Source organism: Panthera uncia (genome assembly GCF_023721935.1).
Source record: "Panthera uncia isolate 11264 chromosome B3 unlocalized genomic scaffold, Puncia_PCG_1.0 HiC_scaffold_1, whole genome shotgun sequence".
Lineage (NCBI taxonomy): Eukaryota > Metazoa > Chordata > Mammalia > Carnivora > Felidae > Panthera > Panthera uncia.
The window spans coordinates 14,548,706-14,573,522 of NW_026057582.1; the positions used below are offsets into that span (position 1 = coordinate 14,548,706).

The window sequence follows — 24,817 nt, forward strand, 5'->3', positions numbered from 1 at the left end:
GAGTATAGGTATGAGTAGGGAATGAATAAAACACTTTCCATAAAGAAATTTATAGTCTAGTGAAGTAGGTTTTACCACATCTGTCTTGTTTTCTCATGTTTCACCTACAGAATAAAATGTGAGCATAGGAAGCCAAGCAAAGGAAGAGATTTCCTGCACAGAGATAAGTTGGTGTGACGGAAGCAGCATGGACAGAGTTGGCTTTGCCACTTACCAGCTTAGGTGTTTGACCCGGGATGAGTCATGTAGCCTCACTGAGCTTTTTTCACATCTTAAAAATATGGCTGCTGTTATGTTATATAATCTATATAATCTATATAATCCTTGTAGATTGGATTAAGTAAGGCAGTGTTTATTCAAGTGCTTGTCAGTTCCTAGCACATAGCACCTGGTCATCTTTCTGACAGTATTATCTTTTCCTCTCTCTATATTTACTCTTTGATTTGACCTCACCCTTTGGTAGCCACTGTTTATTATGCTTATGAAAGCTCTGAATTTTGTTTTATAATTATAGTCCAGGTTTTGAAGCCCATATAGTCAGTGGTGATATTCATTCTTATGTTTACAATTACTTTTAAATCCCTGGTGCACATTGGAAATACTTGCTTCTTCCCCTCTCTGATAGAACAGTTCCTTACAACAGTTAATTCCTAGTAAGTAAGGTTCTGTGTTTACATCCTTTCTTTCGGTATGCTTACTCCGTCTGCATTTTCTCCAAAGCATCTTTAGCTGCCACTGCAATTCTGGTTTTGATATTCTGGTACTGATTTGATAATGAGTAGTATTAAATCTTTATTTCTTTAACAGATACTCAGCAAAAGTCTTTATGCTAGATTTAAGGTAGAAATCTAGCATAGATTTGTACCTTACTGCAAGAGTAGTACAAATACTGCAAAGGTAGAAATTTTTGTCTTTTTCATCTGTGATGAACAAGATGGTGTTTGTTATTCTTGATATAAAATGCTTAATAAAATATTGGCAAATTAATAAACATATTACTGTTTTGTATTATAAATAAAACTGAAAGTTCCATTTTCAGGTATTAAACACATGATTCTTCTGAATTAAACTATATTTTTACTGAGTGACATTTCTTTTCTTGTAGTTGAGTCAATGGAAAGTAGGGTAGATGTCTTTACAGGCAGTACACGTGAGGAAACGAAGTCCCAAAGATGATCTAGAACTTCACTGGCCAGTACAGTAGCAACTAGCTACATGTAGCTATTTAAGTTAATTAAAGTTAAATAAAGTTTAATCACTTCTTCTGTCACCCCAGTCATCACATTTCAAATGCTTAAGACCCACATGTATGCAGTGGTTACTCTATTGGACAGTGTGTGTGTGTATATGTATATATATGTAGAGAGAGAGAGAGAGAGAATATTTTCATCATCGCAGAAAGTTCTATTAGCTAGCATTGATCTGGATTATAGAACATGAGTGCTTTACTCTGAGCATCAAAAATTTTGGATACCTGGGTTTGACTCTCTGGAGATTCTGTCTCAGTTTATCTCTGTGGGGGCCCAGCATACTATGTTTTATCATTTCTCTCAGGTGAGGTCTAATGTGCAGCCAGATTTGAGAATCACTCCTAGATGAAAATAAATAGTAGGTTGAAATAGGGATTTGCTGATAGGAAGAGAACCAGCTATCCTTGTGCAAAGGGATCATGGGGCTTTTAGAATGAAAAATCACAAAAATTCATTGATTAAAGCATTCATTATTGAATGGATAAGCATCATAATTTTTTGAGGCTTCAGGGTTTTTAATTTTTTTTTTTAACGTTTATTTATTTTTGAGACAGAGAGAGACAGAGCATGAACGGGGGAGGGTCAGAGAGAGGGAGACACAGAATCCGAAACAGGCTCCAGGCTCTGAGCTGTCAGCACAGAGCCTGACGCGGGGCTCGAACCCATGGACCGCGAGATCATGACCTGAGCTCAAGTCGGCCGCTCAACCGACTGAGCCACCCAGGTGCACCGAGGCTTCAGGTTTTAAACTAAGATCTTTAGGTCTTAAAATAAGATCTCAACAGATGAGGGGAGATGTTTAAGTATGTAACAATCAATGTTATTTTAAGTGGTAACTTACTATAAAGTTGAATTTATTCTCTGGGCCAAATTTCTTTATGCAAAACTGTTTATTCTGTATATCAATGCCCTAATCCATTTTTGTTTATTTCTTTCTACACACTATTAAAATTTACCTGAATTCACATAAAAGAATAAAAACCTTGGTCATGAAGATTTATGTTTGACTTCCCATTTTCTCCTAAGAATGAACTAATTATTCCAAATGTGTATCTTTTAAGCTTTACAAGTAAAAGAATTGCTCAGCTTTGAAAATATCAGTGAGAACACCATTTTCCCCCCATCTTTACTAACTTCATCAAAGATTGGACGTTAGGTTGGTCCTCTTTCCTAAGAGTGTCTGATGTCTTATCTTCATTTTCATTGCCAACCCATAGCCAAGTCTTTCAATGTCTGAGTTTCATGTAAATTTTTTTCAGAAACCGAAGGGGGGAAGCATAGCCTATTTTTAAAATAATCTAGTTCACCCCCCTTATTCTTACAGATAAGGATTGAAACCAGTGGCTTATCAGCTCTAATATAGCTATTGACAACACTAGGATGAGGATGTGAACATTTGAAAGCTAATGTTTCATAAGGGAATTTCTTAGGTAATTTTTAGTCTGCTAATCTAATATAGCTTCAAAGTACTAGAAATATTTTACTTTATTTTATAAGCATTCTTTGGTAATTTGATTATACTGTGTATCTTTTAGTTCTGGAGTTTATGTGGAAATGCTCTGACCCCAAAACGAGGGGTCTTTGGTAAAACTGGTGACCTTCAGACAATTTTGTGCCTGGCCTGTGCAAGGGATGAATTAACATATTCTGGTGCACTTAATGGGGATATATATGTTTGGAAAGGAATCAATCTTATAAGGACAATACAAGGAGCCCATACTGTAAGTATATTTAAATATTTTAAACACTTTTCGATAACTGCTTACCTTCTTGTCGTAGAGCAAAAGATTATGTAATGTAGCAGACTTTCTAGTCAATTCAGTTACTTGAAAAATGTTGTTCTAACTGAATTAGCCTGTTTGTTTTCAAGATTTCAGTGAAGAAGCGTTATGCAATTAGACATGTAGATATTTATTAAATTAGTATAATTACTACCTTGTTCAAGCCATTGCTCTGGTATTTGTATCTTCCTCAGAGTATTATTGATAAATAGCTTATTAAATTCAACAGTAAAAGTATTCTAGATTAACTACAACAGAATAAAGCTAGAACTCTTGTGGGTAATATTCTAGAAAAAATACACCTTTTTAATTTTAATATTATTATTTCATTAAGTGAGTGAGTGGCAACGGAATTTAATTTTTGTAATTCCTGAGATTTTCATATAGAAAAGTTATCAAACTGGGAAAAAATCTGTTGTTAAAACTTTTTAGTGTTTTTTGGATTAGGGATTTTTAGCAGTTGGGTCCCTCACATAATGAAGGGACCTAGAGAGCACAGAGCTGCCCCATGGTGAGCAGTAAGATCTCAAGTAAAAAAGTTATTAAATGTATTTATATGAACCATGATAAATATATAATATGTTACATATTAAATACATGAAAGAACTACTTAGAACAGGACTTGCTTTAAGCAAAAGACCAGAAATATCAGATTCTTTTCCACAAAGGTTGTGGCAATTTACATTTTCATCATCAGTATATAAAAATACCAGTTTGCTCTTCATATTCCTCAGTGCAGGATTTAACCACCGTTGTAAATTTTTGCTTGTTTTCTGGGTGACAAGTAGTAACTTCTTGTTTTGATTTTGTTTCCTAAATATATGTAATTTCATATATTTGTTGACTGCTTGAAATTCCTTTTCTATTAATTGGTTTTTCTTACTCTTTGCTCTTTTTTGTTATTTTTGTCCTTGGATTTTCTTTATTCATTTGTATGTTAGGGTATTAACCTTTCAGTGGTCAACACATTGCAGATATTTCCCCAATCTGTTTGCCTTTGCTTATGATATCTTTTGTCATATGAAAAATTTGTTTTCCTTTATGGCTTATGGGTAAACTGCCTTGCATAAAAGGTCTCTCATAGCTCAAAGTTCTATAAATGTTCTTTTGACTCTTTTCTAACATTTATTTCTCACATTTAGAATGTAATGTATACAATTCATTTTTATACGTGGTATAAGGTTTAACTTTATATATGTCTCTATATGTCCATGTCATTGGTCATATATTGTACATAGATACATGTATACATAGATTTATTTCTAGATTTTCATTTGTGTTTTCTGTTGTATTTGTTGATTGCTGTCATACCAAAATCTTTTAAAGTGGGTTTCTGCCTACATTACAGATTTTCTTAAAGAGTACATATTGTTAAATTATTTTATTTTCTCCACTAGGCAGGAATTTTTAGTATGAATGCTTGTGAAGAAGGCTTTGCTACTGGTGGCAGAGATGGCTGTATTCGCCTTTGGGATTTAACTTTTAAACCGATTACTGTGATTGATCTCAGGGAAACAGACCAGGGATACAAAGGTAATAACAAATGTGTCACTACTAGACAAATTCTAAATGTACCAAGGATTGTCTGTTTCTTTTAGTAAATATAAATGTAGGTTTTATAAATATAAATGATATTTAAATTTGCCCGTTCCTACTGTATAGATTTAATTGATCTCCTTTTATTGAAGAGGAGAGTTTGCCTGAAGACAGTCTAGGTTTACTATTATGACAAGGATTCTTGTATATGTCTAACGCTTATTACAATGGGATTTACAGAGGGATGGGATAAGGGCTTACTTAGGTAACCTTGGATTTTGAAAATATTTATCTGTTAGAATGCTAAATATAACTATTTAGCAAACTGTTGAAAATAAAACGTGTTGAGGGTTGAGGAAAGTTTTGTTCAATTGGGAGATTTTTTCTTCTTTAGGGACTTAAAAAATTGATATATTAAAACAGTCTTTCACAATAAAAATAAAAGTTTTATTCACTAGCGCGGTACTTAGGATTGGAAGTTGCAGAAGTCTATGGTTAAGCCTTATTTCAGTCAACTTACTAGGTGGGTGACCTTGGGCTACATATTTAATCTCCCCCATAAGTGAGAATAAGACTGTCTCCTAGGATTAAATGAGCTAATTTAATATATATAAAATGTTTAGAATACTGTCTGGCACATAATAATCATCTAGTAAATGTTAACTGTTATACTATTTTCATTCGTTTTGTTGAGCATTATTGTACCTTAAAGTTTGCAAAATAATTTGACACTTTGTCCTATTTGACCTTTACAAGAACATTGTAAAGTTCACAGTATCTTTATGTTGGCTACATGATACAGATGAGAAAATAGAGAAACACTAGCTTTCGTAAGGTTATAAAAGGGATTGTGGAATATAGAGAAAAAGTAAAAGTCTCTCTTTTTAATGCTTTGGTGAACAGATGGAAGAAATGAAATATAGACACATGAAAAGTCAGATTATTATACAGAGAAAAATAGTACAATTACTTTTGTCATTCCTGCTTAATTAATTTTGAGATGGCTGAAGAAGTGGTCAGACTATGGAGTTGTCTATGAGGAAGAAGAACGTATGTCTTGAAGGATGGATAGAAATTAGGCATATAGGAAGAGAGAACTATCATTACAGATAGCAAACAAAATGGATAATTGAAGACAATGTGTAGATCAAAGATTTGGAGATTTCTTTTGTCTTACATCTAAGGGATAAAAGGTACAAAAATTAAATTGATTTAGCAGATCGGCATTATGTTATTACAGCACTGATCTTAAATACAATTTACTTTTGACTAGGTTTGTCTGTGAGGAGTGTTTGTTGGCGTGGTGACCACATTCTAGTTGGAACACAGGACAGTGAAATTTTCGAAATTGTGGTGCATGAAAGGAATAAACCTTTCCTAATTATGCAAGGGCATTGTGAAGGTGAACTTTGGGCACTTGCTGTTCATCCTACAAAACCTTTGGCTGTGACTGGAAGTGATGATCGTTCAGTCAGGTAAGCAGATCATAGCGTAATTGCATAGGCTGGAATTTTTCCTTAGAAAAACATAAAAACTTCATAAAAATACTTTGATTTAAATATTAACAGCTTACAGTATACAACTGAACATAATTAATTGGTATTTAATAGAATAAACAACTTACAAGATTTCTTTTCTCTTGATAACATAAGTTGAAGATTGTTCCATATCAACATGTTCACAGATATTTTTAATAGTCATATAATATCCCACTGCATGGATATACTGTAATTTATTCAACTAAACTATTTTTTTTAGTTAAAATATAGTTGATATATAGTGTTACATTAGTTTCAGGTGTATAACATAATGATTCAACAATTATATACTTTATAAAATGCTGACCGCAATGAGTATCGTTATCATCTGTCATCACCAAAGTTATTACAGTATTGACTATACTCCTTATGCTGTTCTTTTCATCTTGTGACTTATTTTATAACTGAAAGTTTGTACCTCTTAATCTCCTTCCCCTGCTTTTCCCATTTCTCCATCCTCCGCCACTCTGACAACCACGTTTGTTCTCTGTATTTATGAATCTGGGGTTTTTTTGTTTGTTTTTTAGATTACATATATAAGAGAAATCATATGGTATTTGCTTTTCCTGACTTAATTTGACTTAGCTTAATATCCTCTAGGTCCATTCATGTTGTTGGAAATGGCAAGATTTCATTCTTTTTTTATGGCCAATTCCATTTTGTATATATACCATACCTTGTTTATCCATTAATCTATTTTTTTTCTTTCCAAGATTTTATTTAAATTCCAGTTAGTTAATGTGTAGTACTGGTTTCAGGAGTAGAATTTAGTGATTCATCACTTACATATAACACCCACTGCTCATCACAACAATTGTCCTCCTTTATCCATCAACCATTTAGCCCATTGCCCTAGGGACCTCCCACCCCCCACCAGCCAACCCTCAGTTTGTACTCTATAGTTAAGAGTCTCTTAGGGTTTGTCTCCCTCTCTTCCCCCCTTCCACCTCCCCTATGTTCATCTGTTTTGCTTCTTAAATTCCACATATGAGTGAAATCATATGGTATTTGTCTTTCTCTAACTGACTTATTTCACTTAGCATAATACACTTTAGTTCTATCCATGTCATTGCAAATGGCAAGATTTTATTCTTTTTGATGGGCTGAATAATATTCCAGAGAGTGTGTGTGTGTTTATGTGTGTGTGTGTGTGTGTGTACGCGCACACACGCGTGTGTACACATCTCCTCTTCTTTAGCCATTCATCAATGGACATTTGGGCTCTTTCTATAATTTGGCCATTGTTGATAGTACTGCTATAAACATTGGGGTGCATGTACCTCTTCGAATCAGTATGTTTGTATCCCTTGGGTAAATTCCTAGTAGTTCAATTGCTGGATTGTAGGGTAGTTCTATCTTTAACTTTCTGAGGAACCTCCAGAGCACTGTTGTCCACGGTGTCTGCACCAGTTTGCATTCCCACAAACAGTGTAAGGTTCCCCTTTCTCTGCATCCTTGCCAACATCTATTGTTTTCTGAGTTGTTAATTTTAGCCATTCTGACTGGTGTGAGGTAGTATTGATTTGTGGTTTGATTTGTATTTCCCTGATGATGATGTTGAACATTTTTTCATGTGTCTGTTAGTCATTTGAATGCCTTCTTTGGAGAACTGTCTCTTCATGTCTTTTGCCCATTTCTTCACTGGATTTTTTTTTTTTTTTTTTTTTTTTTTGAGTGTTGAGTTTGGTAAGTTCTTTATAGATCTGGGATACTAGCCCTTTATCTAATATGTCATTTGGAAATATCTTTTTCCCTGTCGTAGGTTGCCTTTTAGTTTTACTGATTGTTTCCTTTGCTTTTCAGAAACTTCTTACCTTGAAGAAGTCCCAACAGTTCGTTTTTGCTTTTGTTTCCCTTGCCTATGGAGATGTGTCTAGTAAGAAGTACCTATGGCCAAAGTCAAAGAAGTTGGTGCCTGTGTTCTCCTCTAGGATTTTGATGGTTTCCTTTCACACATTTAGGTCTTTCACCATCTTGAGTTTGTTTTTGTGAATGGTATAAAAAAGGGGTTCTGTTTCATTCTTATGCATGTTGCTGTCTAGTTTTCCCAATACCATTTGGAAAAAGACTGACTTTTTTCCATTGGATATTCTTTATTGCCTCATCAAAGATTTGTTGACCATATACTTGTGGGTCTATTTCTGTGTTCTCTATTCTGTTCCCTTGATCTATGTGTCTATTTTTGTGCCAGTACCATACTGTCTTTATGATTACAGCTTTGTAATACAGCTTGAAGTCTGGAATAGTGATGCCTCCCACTTTTCTTTTTCAGTATTGATGTAGCTATTCAAGGTTTCTGGTTCCGTACAAATTTTAGAATTATTTGTTCTAGCTTTGTGAAGAACGCTGGTGTTATGTTGATAGGGATTGCATTGAATGCATAGATTGCTTTGGGTAGTATAGACATTTTAACAATATTTGTTCTTCCAATCCATAGCATGAAATATTTTTCCTTTTCTTTGTGTCTTCTTCAATTTCTTTCATAAGTGTTTCATAAGTGTAGTTTTCAGACTAAAGATCTACCTGTTTGGTTAGGAATATTCTTAGGTATCTTATAGTTTTTGGTACAGTTGTAAATGGGATAGAGGGATGCCTCAGTGGCTCAGTTGGTTAAGTGTCTGACTTCATCTCGGGTCTGGTCTTACAGTTTGTGAGTTCAAGCCCCACATTGGACTTCACGTTGATGATGTGGAGTCTGCATGGGATTCTCTCTCCCATTCTCTGTCCTTTCCCCACTCGCATGCCCTTTTTCAAATAACTAATCTTTAAAAAAGTGAATGGGATCGATTCCTTGATTTCTGTTTCTGCTGCTTTGTTACTGGTGTATAGAAATGCAGCAGTTTCTATACGTTGATTTTATATCCTGCAACTCTGCTGAATTCATGTGCCAGTTCTAGCAGTTTTTTGATGGAGTCTTTTGCATTTTCCATGTAGAGTATCATGGCATCTGTGAAGAGTAGAAGTTTGACTTTTTCTTTGCCAATTTTATACATTAGTATGTTGACGAGTACTTAAGGTTGTTTCCATATCTTGGCTGTTATAAATAATGCAGCAATGAACATGGGAATATATGTATATTTTTGAATTATTGGTTTTGGTTTTTTGAGTCAGTACCCAGAAGTGCAGTTATTGGCTTATATGGTATTAATATTAATTTTGGGGGGAACTATCCATATTGCTTCCTTATTGGCTGTACCAATTTACCCTCCCACCAGTAAGACACAAGAGTTCCTTTTGTCCACATCCTCACTAAGGCTTGTCATATCTTGTCGTTAGACACTAGCCATCTGACAAGGGTGAGGTGATTATGTTATTGTGGTTTTGATTTGCATTTCCCTGATGATGAGTGATGCTGACCATCTTTCCATGTGTCTGTTGGCCATCTGCAAGTCTTCTCTGGGAAAATGTCTATTTAGGTCTTCTGTCCAGCTTTAAATTGGATTTCTTTTGGTGTTGAGTTATATGAATTCTCTATATTTTTAAAATATTAACCCCTTATTGGATATATCTTTTATAAATATTTCCTCCCATTCAGTAGGTTGCCTTTTTGTTTTGTTGATGGCTTCACTGTGCAAAAGCTTTTTTGATGTAGTTCCAATTGTTTATTTTTTGTTTTTATTTTTGCTTCCCTTGCCTGAGGAGACAGATCCAGAAAAATATTGCTAAGGCTGATGTCCAAGGCCAAATTTACTTCCTGTGTTTTCTTTTCAGAGTTTTATGGTTTCAGGTTTTATATTTGGCCTTTAATACATTTTGAGCTAATTTTTGTATACGGTAGAAAAAGTGGTCCAGTTCTCAATAAGTTCATCCAGTCTTCACTCAAGTCTGGTGAGCATCCTTATGAGCATTAGTTTGAACTCTTTATCAGGTAGATTGCTTTCTTCCATTTTGTTTAGTTCTTTTTCTGAGGTTTTGTCTTAACTCTTTCATTTTGGGACATATTCATCCTTTGTCTCCTCATTTTGTCTGACCTGAGTTCATTTGTGTGTATTAGGTAGTTGAGCTACATTTCCTGATTTTTCCTGATCTACATAGTGACCTTATGTAGAAGGTGTCCTTCAGGGCCCAGTAGTGCAGTCCCTCCCAGTCACCAGAACCAGACCCAGAAGTGTCCCCTGTGTGAGCCATGTGTACCCTGTTATTGTGATTGGGCCACAGTTAATCTGGGAATGCTGTTTGGGTGGGGCTGCCTCCCCTTCTCTGATGCAAGAGTCATTTTGGAGGGGTGCTTGTCTGGCCTAGGCTCCCCACCAGGTGTGGCAGGGTGGTTGTCACTTTGGGGAGACATCAGCCCTGGCTGAGGCTGCTCACCAGGAATGGTGGAGTAGGAGTCACTTCATCGGGGCACCTACAGGAGCAGGTAAGTTGGGTGAGGTGAGTCCACAGGGGAACCCTGCTGCAGGGCAAGGGGAGCTAGCAAGATAGATACAGAGTATCAGGCTGAAGGAGAGCAAGAAGATGGTACTCGCTAGCACTTCTATTCCCAGAGAAAGCTTCTACAGATTCCCGCCCCTCCAGCATGCACCCTAAAATTAGTCAGTAAATCTCTTTGAGGTACAAATAAACCCCGGTGCTTTTCAAACTACTTCTGTGCTGGGTCTCTGACCAAGTGATGAAGTGTGCTGGTCCCTTGCAGAGCAAAGTCTTAATTCCCTGTAGCCATCTGACTCTCCTGGAGTAAAGTCTTGCTGATTTTCAAAGCTGCTGGAATTAAGCCCCACTTACTTTCAAAGCCAGATGTTATAGGAACTCATCTTTCTACCACACATACCAAGGGCCTGGGGTACTTGATGTGGGGCTCGATCCCCTTGGTCCTCAGGGTGGATCTCTGTACCTGGAATATCCCTCCTGCTTGTAGTTTGTTGTGCTGGGGGTGTGGTACCCGACTATGTCTCTGCTCCCCCTACCATTCCCGTTTTGACTGCTACTTTATGTCTTTAGCTATAGTCAATCTGTCCTGTTAATCTTCAGGTTATCTTCAGAGTGAATTGTATTATATGTAGCTGTTGCCTCCATGTATACATGTGAGGAGGTAAGCTTAGGATCCTTCTATTCTACCATCTTCCTAGTCCATTATTGATGAGAATTTAGGTTCTTCCAGTTTTGTGCTATTAAATACAGTGCTTGCAATGAATGTCCTTTTACGTATGCTATTTTGTACATGTGTAAACATGCATATCTCTGTGGAACTTCTTAGTGTTCAAATGATGTATGCATTTTAAATTTTGATAGATAATGTCTTATATAGAGGCAGTAACCATTTATATATACCTGTGTATACAATAAACAGAAGAGATAATGTATTAAAATACAGTGAGTGTGCAAGTTAGCCAAATCCAGAATGTGGGGAGCTCTGGAAGGCAAATACTTAGTTTCTTCAATAACTTAAGAATAAAAAAGGGGGAGGGAGGAAGGAAGCTACAGAAAAAGGTTTAAAGGACATATCAACAACTGTAGTATATGGACCTTCCTTGGAGCCTAACTCTAAGGACCCAAAGGAATGCTGTGTGAAAACGTATGTATATAACCGTATATATGCCATATAACATATGGCAGTGCCTGTTTTCCCATACCCATGGCAGCACTAATTATCCCAAAAGGTATGAAATGATCTTTTGTTATGTTGTGAAAACACTCATTTCTCTCATATTGAGAGGTGTTGAGTATGTTTACTTATGTTTAGAGGACATTTGTATTTCCTTTTCTCTGACCTGTCTGTTCAAGTTCTTTGCCTATTTTCTATTAGCTCATTGGTTTTTCTCTAATTACTTTAAAATATCTCACATCTGTCTATATTTTGAAGAAATTAGCAGGTGGTCTATGATAGTGGTTCTCAAAGTGTGGTTCTTGGACTAGCAGCATCAATATTCCTTATAAGAAATGCAAATTCTCATGTCTTAACCAGGCCGTGATATCAGAAATTTGTGGTTTAACTTGGGGTGCCTGGTTGTTGATATGTCCTTTAAATCTTTTTCTGTAGCTTCCTTCCTCCCTCCCCCTTTTTATTCTTAAGTTATTTGTTGAAGAAACTAAGTATTCACCTTCCAGAGCTCCCCACATTCTGGATTTGGCCAACTTGCACACTCACTGTATTTTAATACATTCTCTCTTCCCTTTATTGTATAAACTGATAAGTAGGTCTAGAAATTTGACGAGATGCAGTTACAAATTTTAACCAAGAATATTTCCTAGATGGTAACGTGTATCCCTGTTTGGTGGTATCTAATGTGTATTCTCTTTTTTAAATCATTTTAGCAGCCATTGATGGTTATTATCTACTTCACTATTTCTCAACCTTTTTTGAATTGTTTTCCTAATGAGAATTTTTAGATATTTTTTCCCCAGATTATACCCCCTTCATGTGAAATTTTAACACCACAAAAAAGTACATCTCTATTTTTGTATTTTGGCCCATTAGAGAGCCACAAACCATTATACTATTTAAAATTTTCATTCCTAAGGACTAATTTTTAGCCCCCTTGGGAACCTTCTTACACTCTTGGTGGTAATGCAAACTGGTGCAGCCACTGTAGAAAACAGTATGGCATTTCCTCAAAAAGTTAAAAATAGAACTACCCTATGACCCAGCAATTGTACTACTAGGTATTTATCCAGAGGATACAAAAATACTGATTTGAAGGGACACATGCACTCCAATGTCTGTAGCAGCACTATCAACAATAGGCAAATTATGGAAAGAGCCAAAATGTTCATCTGATAAATGGATAGAGAAGATATGGTATATACACAAACATGCGTGCGCGCACACCAATATTATTCAGCTATCAAAAGGAATGAAATCTTGCCATTTGCAATGATGTGGGTGGAGCTAGAGTGCATTATGTGAAGCAAAACAAGTCAGAGGAAGACAAATACCATATGATTTTCACTCATGTGGAATTTAAGAAAAAAAACAGATGAACGTAGAGGAAGGAGGAAAAAAGGGAAAAAAGAGAGGGAGGCAAACCATAAGAGACTCTTAACTATAGAGAACAAACTGAGGGTTGCTGGAGGGGAGGTGGGCAGAGGATGCCAGTGCTTAGTGGGCACTAAGGGCACTTGTGAAGAGCACTCGGTGTTACATGTAAGTGAAGAATTACTAAATTCGACCCCTGAAACCAGTATTACACTATATATTAACTAACTAGAATTTAAAAGCTTGAAACAAATAAAAAATAATCATTTTTAGTCCCTTTGGGGCAGTATTGCACCTGTCAAAAATCCACGACCTAGATCTTTTATTAAGAGTTTCATATATGGTATTTTAACTTCATCACTCGTAGTCATTAGTTAGGTATCCTATCTCTATAAAAAGAATTTCTCCTCATCAACTATTTGGTTATCTTGGGTATAATTTGTACAAGAAAACAGGAAAGTGCTTAATTCTTTCTCATTTACTAGTTTAAAACATTGTTGGTTCCCTGGAATCCTTTGTGTAATCTATTCACATTTCTTATCATTTTTTGTAGGATTGTAGATTATTTCCTCCTTTATAGTTAGCAGTTTTTTATATGTTATAGATATTAACTGTTTCTGATGTAAGTTGAAAATAATTTTCACCAATTTGTTACTTGCTTTTTACTTTGCTTAGGTTTTTTGCCACACAAATGTTTTTTTTTTGTTATTTTGTTTTATGAACTGAACAATATTTTCTTTTATGATTTCTGAGTTTTCTACCATCGAGAAATCTGCAAAGTTAAAAAAGTTTTCAGTATATGCTTCTGTGTTTTAATGGCTTTATTTTGTATGTTTAACTCCTAACCTGTGTAAAATTTACTTCAGTATAAGAAATAAAGTGGAATATGCAACCTAATCTTTCTAGATAACAGTGTTAATCCATCCTGTTTTTTACTGTCATTGCGCTACTCAGTTCTCTGTGGATGGGAAATGCCATAGCTCTGTGTCCACCTGGAAATTTAGTGTGGGATTACACTTACCCATGTGCTTTGTTAGGAACTATCTTATAATTCATTTTAGGAGAACTGCTATTACCAGTTGCATAGCTGTTGGAAAAAAGGCAGCTTGTCCTTTAGAAGTAATTGCTCAGTCTTCGGTTTCTGTTTTGTTGGGGAAGTTATTGGGAAGGATCTCTTGCATTGAAAACAACTAAAAATGTTGGTTAAAATGTAAAATCTTCAAGGAATAGTCAAGATATTAAAGAACTATTATCCAAATTGTGAAAGAAAATGGGAATTTAGGAGCACAAGCAGGCCAATGCCACTTTGCCTTGAAGGCATTTGTCTTCCTTTGACTGACTTGACCTTTGTAGCTTTCTCCTAGGGCATGGGGGCAGATGTTGAGACCCAGGGCCCATTCAAAAAGAATGAAATCTTGCCATTTGCAATGACGTGGATGGAGCTAGAATGTTTTATGCTAAGTGAAATAAGTTAGAGAAAGACAGATCCCATATGATTTCACTCATATACGGAATTTAAGAAACAAAACATTATGAACATGGGGGAAGGGAAGGCAAAATAAGATAAAAACAGGAGGCAAACCATAAGAGGTTCGTAAATACAGAGAATAAACTGAGGGTTCCTGGAGAGGTGGTGGGTAGGGGGATGGGCTAAATGGGTGATGGGCATTAAGGAGGGCACTTGTTGGCATGAACGCTGGGTGTTATATATAAGGGATGAATCACTAGGTTCTACTCCTGAAACCAATACTACACTGTATGTTAACTAACTTGAGTTTAAATAAATACATTTAAAAAAAGAAAAAGAAAAAAAATCTCAAGGCACACCCATGGAGTGTAGGCCAGCATACGCTGCTAAAACACCTCTGAAAAAAATATCCCCTGTAATTTGTGTGGGAATAGAGATCTTGTTTCAAGTTTTGATAGCACAGGAAGAGTAGTATAAAGCTGCTTGATGATGTTATTCAAACAACATTGGTTATTGTCAAAATAACTTTACCATGGTATAAGTTTTACATATAATTGCTGCTTTTACATTGTAACTTTAGATTGAATTCATTAAGAAACAGCATCAAATCTTCAGTGAAAGCCAATTTCCAAAGCTGTTAAGTTTTTATAATAGTAATTGAGGGCATTTCTGGTTCTGAAAAATTTCGTTCTAGACTCTGAGATCAAAATAGCATAATAATACTTTACCACTGTTAATTAAGCCATTAACTGCTGTGTGGTACAGCAAGTCAGGATTTTGAGCTTCTGTTCCTGACAAAACTTCAGAACTATTGGTTCAAAACATGATTCAGTTTTTTTTGTTGTTTTGTTTGCAAAATACTTGCTAAAGAATAATCTAGTGAGGGGTGCCTGGGTGGCTCAGGTTGCTCAGTTGAGCATCTGACTTTTGGTTTGGTGATTCTCACGACATGGGATCAAGCCATGCCTCCAGCTCCGCACTCAAAGCACAGAGCCTGCTTGGGATATTCTCTCTCTCTCTCTCTCTCAAAATAAATAAACTTAAAAAAAAACAGTGAATAATTGTAGGCTTTTTGAACAAAAGCTTACATTTTTATAGGCTTTGTAAGTTTGCCACGGCTATTTTTTTCTATCCATGTTTTTCAGCCCCATCTAATGCCACTTTACATTGTATTGGTTTAGTTCTTTTTCACTTACGTCTTTGAAAACATTCTAGCTTGTAGTTGTTCCACACCGACTAGCGACAGAAACTGATTTTTCATTGCTTCAAACTTGGCATTGACTCTTCACATAAATAACTGAGTAGTGTTGTTAACATCTGTTGACTCACCAGAATTCAGGGAAACCACTGAACATTGTTTGTCTTGTTTTTTAGTTAACTGTTGGTGGTTTTTCCAACACCTTCAACTCTTTGAGAAACTCTTCTGACCTAAAAGCTAATAACCTTAAATTTATTTTCTCTGGACACATTTCTTTAGCCACTGCAATTTAAAATAATATAATTAATCCATTACCAAGAAACAGCTTTCCTTGTTTGGCTAACAAGCCACTTAGAAACTTAACTTTTGTTGACATCACATTTTAATTTTTATTTTTATTTTTTTATTTTTTTATTTTTTTTTAAATGTTTTTTTTTCAACGTTTTTTATTTATTTTTGGGACAGAGAGAGACAGAGCATGAACGGGGGAGGGGCAGAGAGAGAGGGAGACACAGAATCTGAAGCAGGCTCCAGGCTCCGAGCCGTCAGCCCAGAGCCTGACGCGGGGCTCAAACTCACGGACCGCGAGATCGTGACCTGGCTGAAGTCGGACGCTTAACCGACTGCGCCACCCAGGCGCCCCGATTTTTAAATTAGAATTTTTCTAATCATTGCTTTCCTGTGAGTCAAAGATACCGTGATGAGTACTTAGTCCAGTAATGTTAATCTGTATTTGTGTTTTTTTAGAGCAGCTATAGTGTTACTGCATAATACAGTGCTGTACCATCTAAATCAGTAACGATATAATTCATGCTCCACTGTGCCTTAAAAATTCAGCCTGTGAAGTTCACTTTTCTCTTTTTCTTCTTGTTTTGACACAATGGGTATATATGATTAATACACCTAGCACTGAAATTCTGTCAGCTTGTAACTCTGTCACTGCAATTTGTAGTGCACGGAAGGGGCAGTACAAAGTGATATGAACGTCACATACCATCTGCCGTTCCTTGGGCAACAATTCCACTCTGCCTCTGCAGTATGAAAGCAACCATGTAAACAAAAAGTGTGGCTGTGTTTCCATGAAACTTGATTTACAGACACTGAAATTTGAATTTCCTAGAATTCTCTCATATCTCAAAACGTTGTCATTTAAAATTTTTGTCCAACCATTTAAAAAGGTAAAAACCATTCTTACCTTTCCAGACTGTACAAAAACAGACAGTGGTCCCGGTTTGGCCCACAGGCTGTGGTTTGCTGACCCTTGTGGTAGAGCATAAAGTCTTTGGTAAATATAATTGTTATTGAAATACTGAAAGTTTTCCTTTGGAATCAGGAAGAAGACAGTGATGTCGACTTTCACCATTATATTTGTCACCATTATAATCAGCTGTAGACTAGAAATCTTTGTCAGCACAGTAAGGCTATATCTGTGTAATATATTTATATAAAGATACTTGGTTTGGAATGGAAGAAAGAAGTGTCATTTGCTGATGTTATGATTATATATGTATAAAATCAAGAAGAAAATGCAGAGAAATTATTGGAATTAAAAAGATAGTTTAACAAATTTCCTAGCTATAAAAAAAATATACAAAATCATTTTTCTTATAAAACATCAACAAATAGAATGTTTAAAAAAAAACTGCTCAGGGGAAGAGAAGGCACCCACCAGTCTGGCTGTGGCCCCAGCGGTGGGCTGGGGGCAGACATCAGGTCTGACTGCGGCCCTGCCCACCAACGCAAGTTATTCAAGACAGCACAGGGGAAGTGCCCCGCAGTCCCGCACCAACCCAGGGACTATCCAAAATGACGAAACGGAAGAATTTCCCTCAGAAAAACGTCCAGGAAATAACAACAGCTAACGAACTGATCAAAAATGATTTAAGCAATATAACAAAGTGAATTTAGAATAATAGTCATAAAATTAATCACTGGGCTTGAAAACAGTATAAAGGACAGCAGAGAATCTCTTGCTACAGAGATCAAGGGACTAAGGAACAGTCAGGAAGAGCTAAAAAATGCGATCCATGAACTGCAAAATAAAATGGAGACGACTACGGCTCGGATTGAAGAGGCAGAGGAGAGAATAGGTGAACTAGAAGATAAAATTATGGACAAAGAAGAAGCTGAGAAAAAGATAAAAAAATCCAGGAGTATGAGGGGAAAATTAGAGAACTAAGTGATGCACTAAAGAGAAATAATCTACGCATAATTGGCATTCCAGAGGAGGAAGAGAGAGGGAAAGGTGCTGAAGGAGTACTTGAAGAAATAATAGCTGAGAACTTCCCGGATCTGGGGAAGGAAAAAGGCATTGAAATCCAAGAGGCACAGAGAACCTCCTTCAGACGTAACTTGAATCGATCTTCTGCACGACATATCATAGTGAAACTGGCAAAATACAAGGATAAAGAGAAAATTCTGAAAGCAGCTAGAGATAAACGTGCTCTAACATATAAAGGGAGACCTATAAGACTCGTGACTGATCTCTCTACTGAAACTTGGCAAGCCAGAAAGGAATGGCAGGAGATCTTCAATGTGATGAACAGAAAAACCATGCAGCCCAGAATCCTTTATCCAGCAAGTCTGTCATTTAGAATAGAAGGAGAGATAAAGGTCTTCCCAAACAAACAAAAACTAAAGGAATTCGTCACCACTAAACCAGCCCTACAAGAGATCCTAAGGGGGATCCTGTGAGACAAAGTACCAGAGTCATCGCTACAAGCATGAAACCTACGGACATCACAATGACTCTAAACCCATATCTTTCTGTAATAACACTGAATGTAAATGGACTAAATGTGCCAACCAAAAGACATAGGGTATCAGAATGGATAAAAAAACAAGACCCATCTATTTGCTGTCTACAAGAGACTCATTTTAGACCTGAGGACACTTTCAGATTGAGAGTGAAGGGATAGAGAACTACTTATCATGCCACTGGAAGTCAAAAGAAAGCTGGAGTAGCCATACTTATATCAGACAAACTAGACTTTAAATCAAAGGCTGTAACAAGAGATGAAGAAGGGCATTATATAATAATCACAGGGTCTATCCATTAGGAAGAGCTAACAATTATAAATGTCTATGTGCCGAATACAGGAGCCCCCAAATATATAAAACAATTACAAACATAAGCGACCTTATTGATAAGAATGTGGTAATTGCAGGGGACTTTAACACTCCACTTATAGAAATGGATAGATCATCTAGACACACGGTCAGTAAAGAAACAAGGGCCCTGAATGATACATTGGATCAGATGGACTTGACAGATATAGTTAGAACTCTGCATCCCAAAGCAACAGAATATACTTTCTTCTCGAGTGCACATGGAACATTCTCCAAGATAGATCACATACTAGATCACAAAACAGCCCTTCATAAGTAGACAAGAATTGAAATCATACCATGCATACTTTCAGACCACAATGCTATGAAGCTTGAAATCAACCACAGGATAAAGTCTGGAAAACCTCCAAAAGCATGGAGGTTAAAGAACACCCTACTAAAGAATGAATGGGTCAACCAGGCAATTAGAGAAGAAATTAAAAAAATGTATGGAAACAAATGAAAATGAAAATACAACAATCCAGACGCTTTGGGATGCAGCAAAGGCAGTCCTGAGAGGAAAATACATTGCAATCCAGGCCTATCTCAAGAAACAAGAAAAATCCCAAATACAAAATCTAACAGCACACCTAAAGGAAATAGAAGCAGAACAGCAAAGACAGCCTAAACCCAGCAGAAGAAGAGAAATAATAAAGATCAGAGCAGAAATAAACAATATAGAATCTAAAAAAACTGTAGAGCAGATCAACGAAACCAAGAGTTGGTTTTTTGAAAAAATAAACAAAATTGATAAACCTCTAGCCAGGCTTCTCAAAAAGAAAAGGGAGATGACCCAAATAGATAATACCATGAATGAAAATGGAATTATTACAACCAATCCCTCAGAGATACAAGCAATTATCAGGGAATACTATGAAAAATTATTTGCCAACAAACTGGATAACCTGGAAGAAATGGACAAATTCCTAAACACCCACACGCTTCCAAAACTCAATCAGGAGGAAATAGAAAGCTTCAACAGACCCATAACTAGCGAGGAAATTGAATCAGTCATCAAAAATCTCCCAACAAATAAGAGTCCAGGACCAGATGGCTTCCCAGGGGAGTTCTACCAGACGTTTAAAGCAGAGATAATACCTATCCTTCTCAAGCTATTCCAAAAAATAGAAAGGGAAGGAAAACTTCCAGACTCATTCTATGAAGCCAGTATTACTTTGATTCCTAAAGCAGACAGAGACCCAGTAAAAAAAGAGAACTACAGGCCAATATCCCTGATGAATATGGATGCAAAAATTCTCAATAAGATACTAGCAAACCGAATTCAACAGCATATAAAAAGAAATATTCACCATGATCAAGTGGGATTCATTCCTGGGATGCAGGGCTGGTTCAACATTTGCAAATCAATCAATGTGATACATCACATTAATAAAAGATAAGAACCATATGATCCTGTCAATCGATGCAGAAAAGGCCTTTGATAAAATTCAGCAACGTTTCTTAGTAAAAACCCTCGAGAAAGTCGGGATAAAGGAACATACCTAAAGATCATAAAAGCCATTTATGAAAAGCCCACAGCTAACATCATCCTCAATGGGGAAAAACTGAGAGCTTTTTCCCTGAGATCAGGAACACGACAGGGATGTCCACTCTCACCGCTGTTGTTTAACATAGTGTTGGAAGTTCTAGCATCAGCAATCAGACAACAAAAGGAAATCAAAGGCATCCAAATTGGCAAAGATGAAGTCAAGCTTTCGCTTTTTGCAGATGACATGATATTATACATGGAAAATCCGATAGACTCCACCAAAAGTCTGCTAGAACGGATACATGAATTCAGCAAAGTTGCAGGATACAAAATCAATGTGCAGAAATCAGTTGCATTCTTATACACTAATAATGAAGCAACAGAAAGACAAATAAAGAAACTGATCCCATTCACAATTGCACCAAGAAGCATAAAATACCTAGGAATAAATCTAACCAAAGATGTAAAAGATCTGTATGCTGAAAACTATAGAAAGCTTATGAAGCAAATTGAAGAAGATATAAAGAAATGGAAAAACATTCCGTGCTCATGGATTGGAAGAATAAACATTGTTAAAATGTCAATACTACCCAAAGCTATCTACACATTCAATGCAATGCCAATCAAAATTGCACCAGCATTCTTCTCGAAACTAGAACAAGCAATCCTAAAATTCATATGGAACCACAAAAGGCCCCGAATAGCCAAAGTAATTTTGAAGAAGAAGACCAAAGCAGGAGGCATCACAATCCCAGACTTTAGCCTCTACTACAAAGCTGTCATCATCAAGACAGCATGGTACTGGCACAAAAACAGACACATAGACCAATGGAATAGAATAGAAACCCCAGAACTAGACCCACAAACGTATGGCCAACTAATCTTTGACAAAGCAGGAAAGAACATCCAATGGAAAAAAGACAGTCTCTTTAACAAATGGTGCTGGGAGAAGTGGACAGCAACATGCAGAAGATTGAAACTAGACCACTTTCTCACACCATTCACAAAAATAAACTCAAAATGGATAAAGGACCTGAATGTGAGACAGGAAACCATCAAAACCCTAGAGGAGAAAGCAGGAAAAGACCTCTCTGACCTCAGCCATAGCAATTTCTTACTTGACACATCCCCAAAGGCAAGGGAATTAAAAGCAAAAATGAACTACTGGGACCTTATGAAGATAAAAAGCTTCTGCACAGCAAAGGAAACAACCAACAAAACTGAAAGGCAACCAACGGAATGGGAAAAGATATTTGCAAATGACATATCGGACAAAGGGCTAGTATCCAAAATCTATAAAGAGCTCACCAAACTCCACACCCAAAAAACAAATAATCCAGTGAAGAATTGGGCAGAGAACATGAATAGACACTTCTCTAAAGAAGACATCCGGATGGCCAACAGGCACATGAAAAGATGCTCAACGTCGCTCCTCATCAGGGAAATACAAATCAAAACCACACTCAGATATCACTTCACGCCGGTCAGAGTGGCCAAAATGAACAAATCAGGAGACTATAGGTGCTGGTGAGGATGTGGAGAAACGGGAACCCTCTTGCACTGTTGGTGGGAATGCAAATTGGTGCAGCCACTCTGGAAAACAGTGTGGAGGTTCCTCAAAAAATTAAAAATAGACCTACCCTATGACCCAGCAATAGCACTGCTAGGAATTTACCCAAGGGATACAGGAGTACTGATGCATAGGAGCACTTGTACCCCAATGTTTATAGCAGCACTCTCAACAATAGCCAAATGATGGAAAGAGCCTAAATGTCCATCAACTGATGAATGGATAAAGAAATTGTGGTGTATATACACAATGGAGTACTACATGGCAATGAGAAAGCATGAAATATGGCCCTTTGTAGCACCATGGATGGAACTGGAGAGTGTGATGCTAAGTGAAATAAGCCATACAGAGAAAGACAGATACCATATGGTTTCATTCTTATGTGGATCCTGAGAAACTTAACAGAAACCTATGGGGGAGGGGAAGGAAAAAAAAAAAGAGGTTAGAGTGGGAGAGAGCCAAAGTATAAGAGACTCTTAAAAACTGAGAACAAACTGAAGGTTGATGGGGGGTGGGAGGGAGGGGAGGGTGGGTGATGGATATTGAGGAGGGCACCTTTTGGGATGAGCACTGGGTGTTGTATGGAAACCAATTTGACAATAAACTTCATATATTGGGGGAAAAAAAAAAAAAACACTGCTCTAAAAACACTTAAAAAATCTAGTTTTGCTGATCTTGTCCTAACCTCTTGGGGTAGATTTCTGTTCATTAAATTGTAGCATTTGTTTTTACAATATCTGTATTTAAAGTTCCTCCTAAGTACTATTTCAGCTGAATCCCACAAGTTTTGATATGAAACATTTTATTATAACTTGAAAATATTAACTAATTTTCATTTGTATTTTTTCTTTGTCCTTTAGGTTATTTAGAAGTATAATTCTTAATTTTTCAAACAATGGCATTTTCTACTTACCCATTATAGATTTCTAACATTAGAGTCTGGAACAGACTCTGAATTTGCATAGTCTTAAATGTTACTCTTAAGTTTAAAGACTATAGGGACGCCTGGGTGGCTCAGTCGGTTAAGTGGCCGACTTCAGCTGGATCATGATCTCGCGGTTTGTGAGTTCGAGCCCCGTATCGGGCTCTGTGCAGACAGTTCGGAGCCTGGAGCCTGCTTCGGATTCTGTGTCTCCCTCTCTCTCTGCTGCTCCCCTGCTCATGCTCTATTTCTCTCTGTCTCTCAAAAATAAATGTTTAAAAAAATTTTTTAGACTATATATATAGTATATACCATATACCGCTATACCACACGCATGCACCCCTTATATATACCATATGTATGTATGTGTATATGTATATATACATGTGTGGGTGTGTGTATCCCCTTTGATCAGAGTAGAAATCATCTACCTAAAATGAATGATTGGAAAAACTTGATTTCATTACAATTGGAATTCTTATCTTTTAAAATATGAACAGTATTCCTATTTTCATAGATAAGATCTCCTTCTGACAAAGCAAAGTATTAAAATTCTAGATTCATATTACTTTCTTAAAATGAGATGATTATTTTAATCAAAATCATTTCATAGAGTTCATCATTTTTTTAAGCACACAGTGGTTAATTACTCTTTTAATTAAATGTTACAGGATATGGAGTCTAATAGATCATGCACTAATAGCAAGGTGTAATATGGAAGAACCCATTCGTTGTGCAGCTGTAAATGTAGATGGAATCCATCTTGCCCTTGGAATGAAGGATGGCTCATTCACTGTACTTAGAGTAAGGTATGATATTGGAGTAGGAATAAAAACAGTAAATTTTTTTAAGTGAGACTATATAATACTCATTGTTTTTACCCATTTCCTTTCCTCCCTCCCTTCTTATTAATATATATACACATACACACATATATATCAGATATTGCTTTTATTGAATATTAAGTATATTAATAAAAATGGCTTTGTCAGAAAGTGGTTAACTCAAAAACCTTGGTTTTAGGGGTTAAGAATGTTTAGTGAATTAATGGCTAAAATTTTGAGCTACAAATTTGGGTTTTGACTTCCATTCCTTGGTAGTATTGATTTTCAGTAATGATCCTCTGCCATTGGTGGGTGGGGGGTAGCCTTGGGGCAGTTAAAAATGGGTGAAATGTTTTTTGTTATTTGTAGCTTTATTCTTTGAAAAAAAAAATGCCTACTTTTTTTTTTGTTTGTTTGCATCATTAGAAAAGTTGAAAGAATTTGTTAAAGCAGTTAACATCCTGTGTTGAATTGTAGTTATGGTGCATTCAACTGAATTCTATATAGCTATTAAAAACTTTGCTGTAGATCCATGTGTGTTCATAAGCATATATACTTACAGAATCCTTCTCCTTAGCCTGGTGAGTGGTAGGACCACCTTTTTAGTTGCCCAGTCCAGAAATCATTAATTCATTTCTCTCTTTTGCCTCCCTTGTATAGTTAATCACAGAGTTCTGGAGAATCTACTTCCTGAGTAGTCTTCAAATTAATCTGCTTCCTCCCATTCTCACCATTGTACTCTTGTATGGGCTTCTGCAATCTCCTAACTGGATTGGTGCAATAGTGTCTCAGCAGGTCTCCTTACCTCCTGTTTTGCTTCTTTCCAGACTTTTTCTTATTCACTCTTCAGTTCACTATTTTTAAACACATTTGTTTGCAGTCCTCCTCTTCCTAAAATACGATAAAAGCTTAGCACTGTCCTTAAGTGGAAGTTCATAATCCTTAACATAGCCAGTAGTGCCCATCTCCAGCCTGTTTCTTTCTACCTCAGTCTCTTTCTTTTAACTGTATAAAACATCTTTTGCTTCTTCTGGTACCTCGTGTTCTCTTGTACTTCTGTTTCTTTTTTCTTTTCCTTTCTTTTTTTTTTTTTTTTTTTTTTTTTGTACTTCTCCGTTTCTCTAGACACTGACTCTTTTCTGGGACAGATTTTTACAATGAGATATGGTAAAATTTTTCTCTTGTACTGCTTTTTAAATTGTGATAAGATATGTGTA

The 24,817-nt window shown here is 36.4% G+C and overlaps 1 protein-coding gene across 3 annotated transcripts in view; it reads left to right on the forward strand.

Annotated features, from left to right (window-relative positions):
- EML5 (EMAP like 5) overlaps positions 1-24,817 on the forward strand; it is a 181,368-nt gene that overhangs the window by 37,716 nt on the left and 118,835 nt on the right. For all 3 annotated transcript variants that reach the window (XM_049612358.1, XM_049612360.1, XM_049612359.1), the window contains 4 exons: positions 2,786-2,971; positions 4,429-4,564; positions 5,841-6,042; positions 23,448-23,585. In XM_049612358.1, the coding sequence (XP_049468315.1) occupies positions 2,786-2,971; positions 4,429-4,564; positions 5,841-6,042; positions 23,448-23,585 (662 nt within the window). The remainder of the gene's footprint in view (positions 1-2,785; positions 2,972-4,428; positions 4,565-5,840; positions 6,043-23,447; positions 23,586-24,817) is intronic.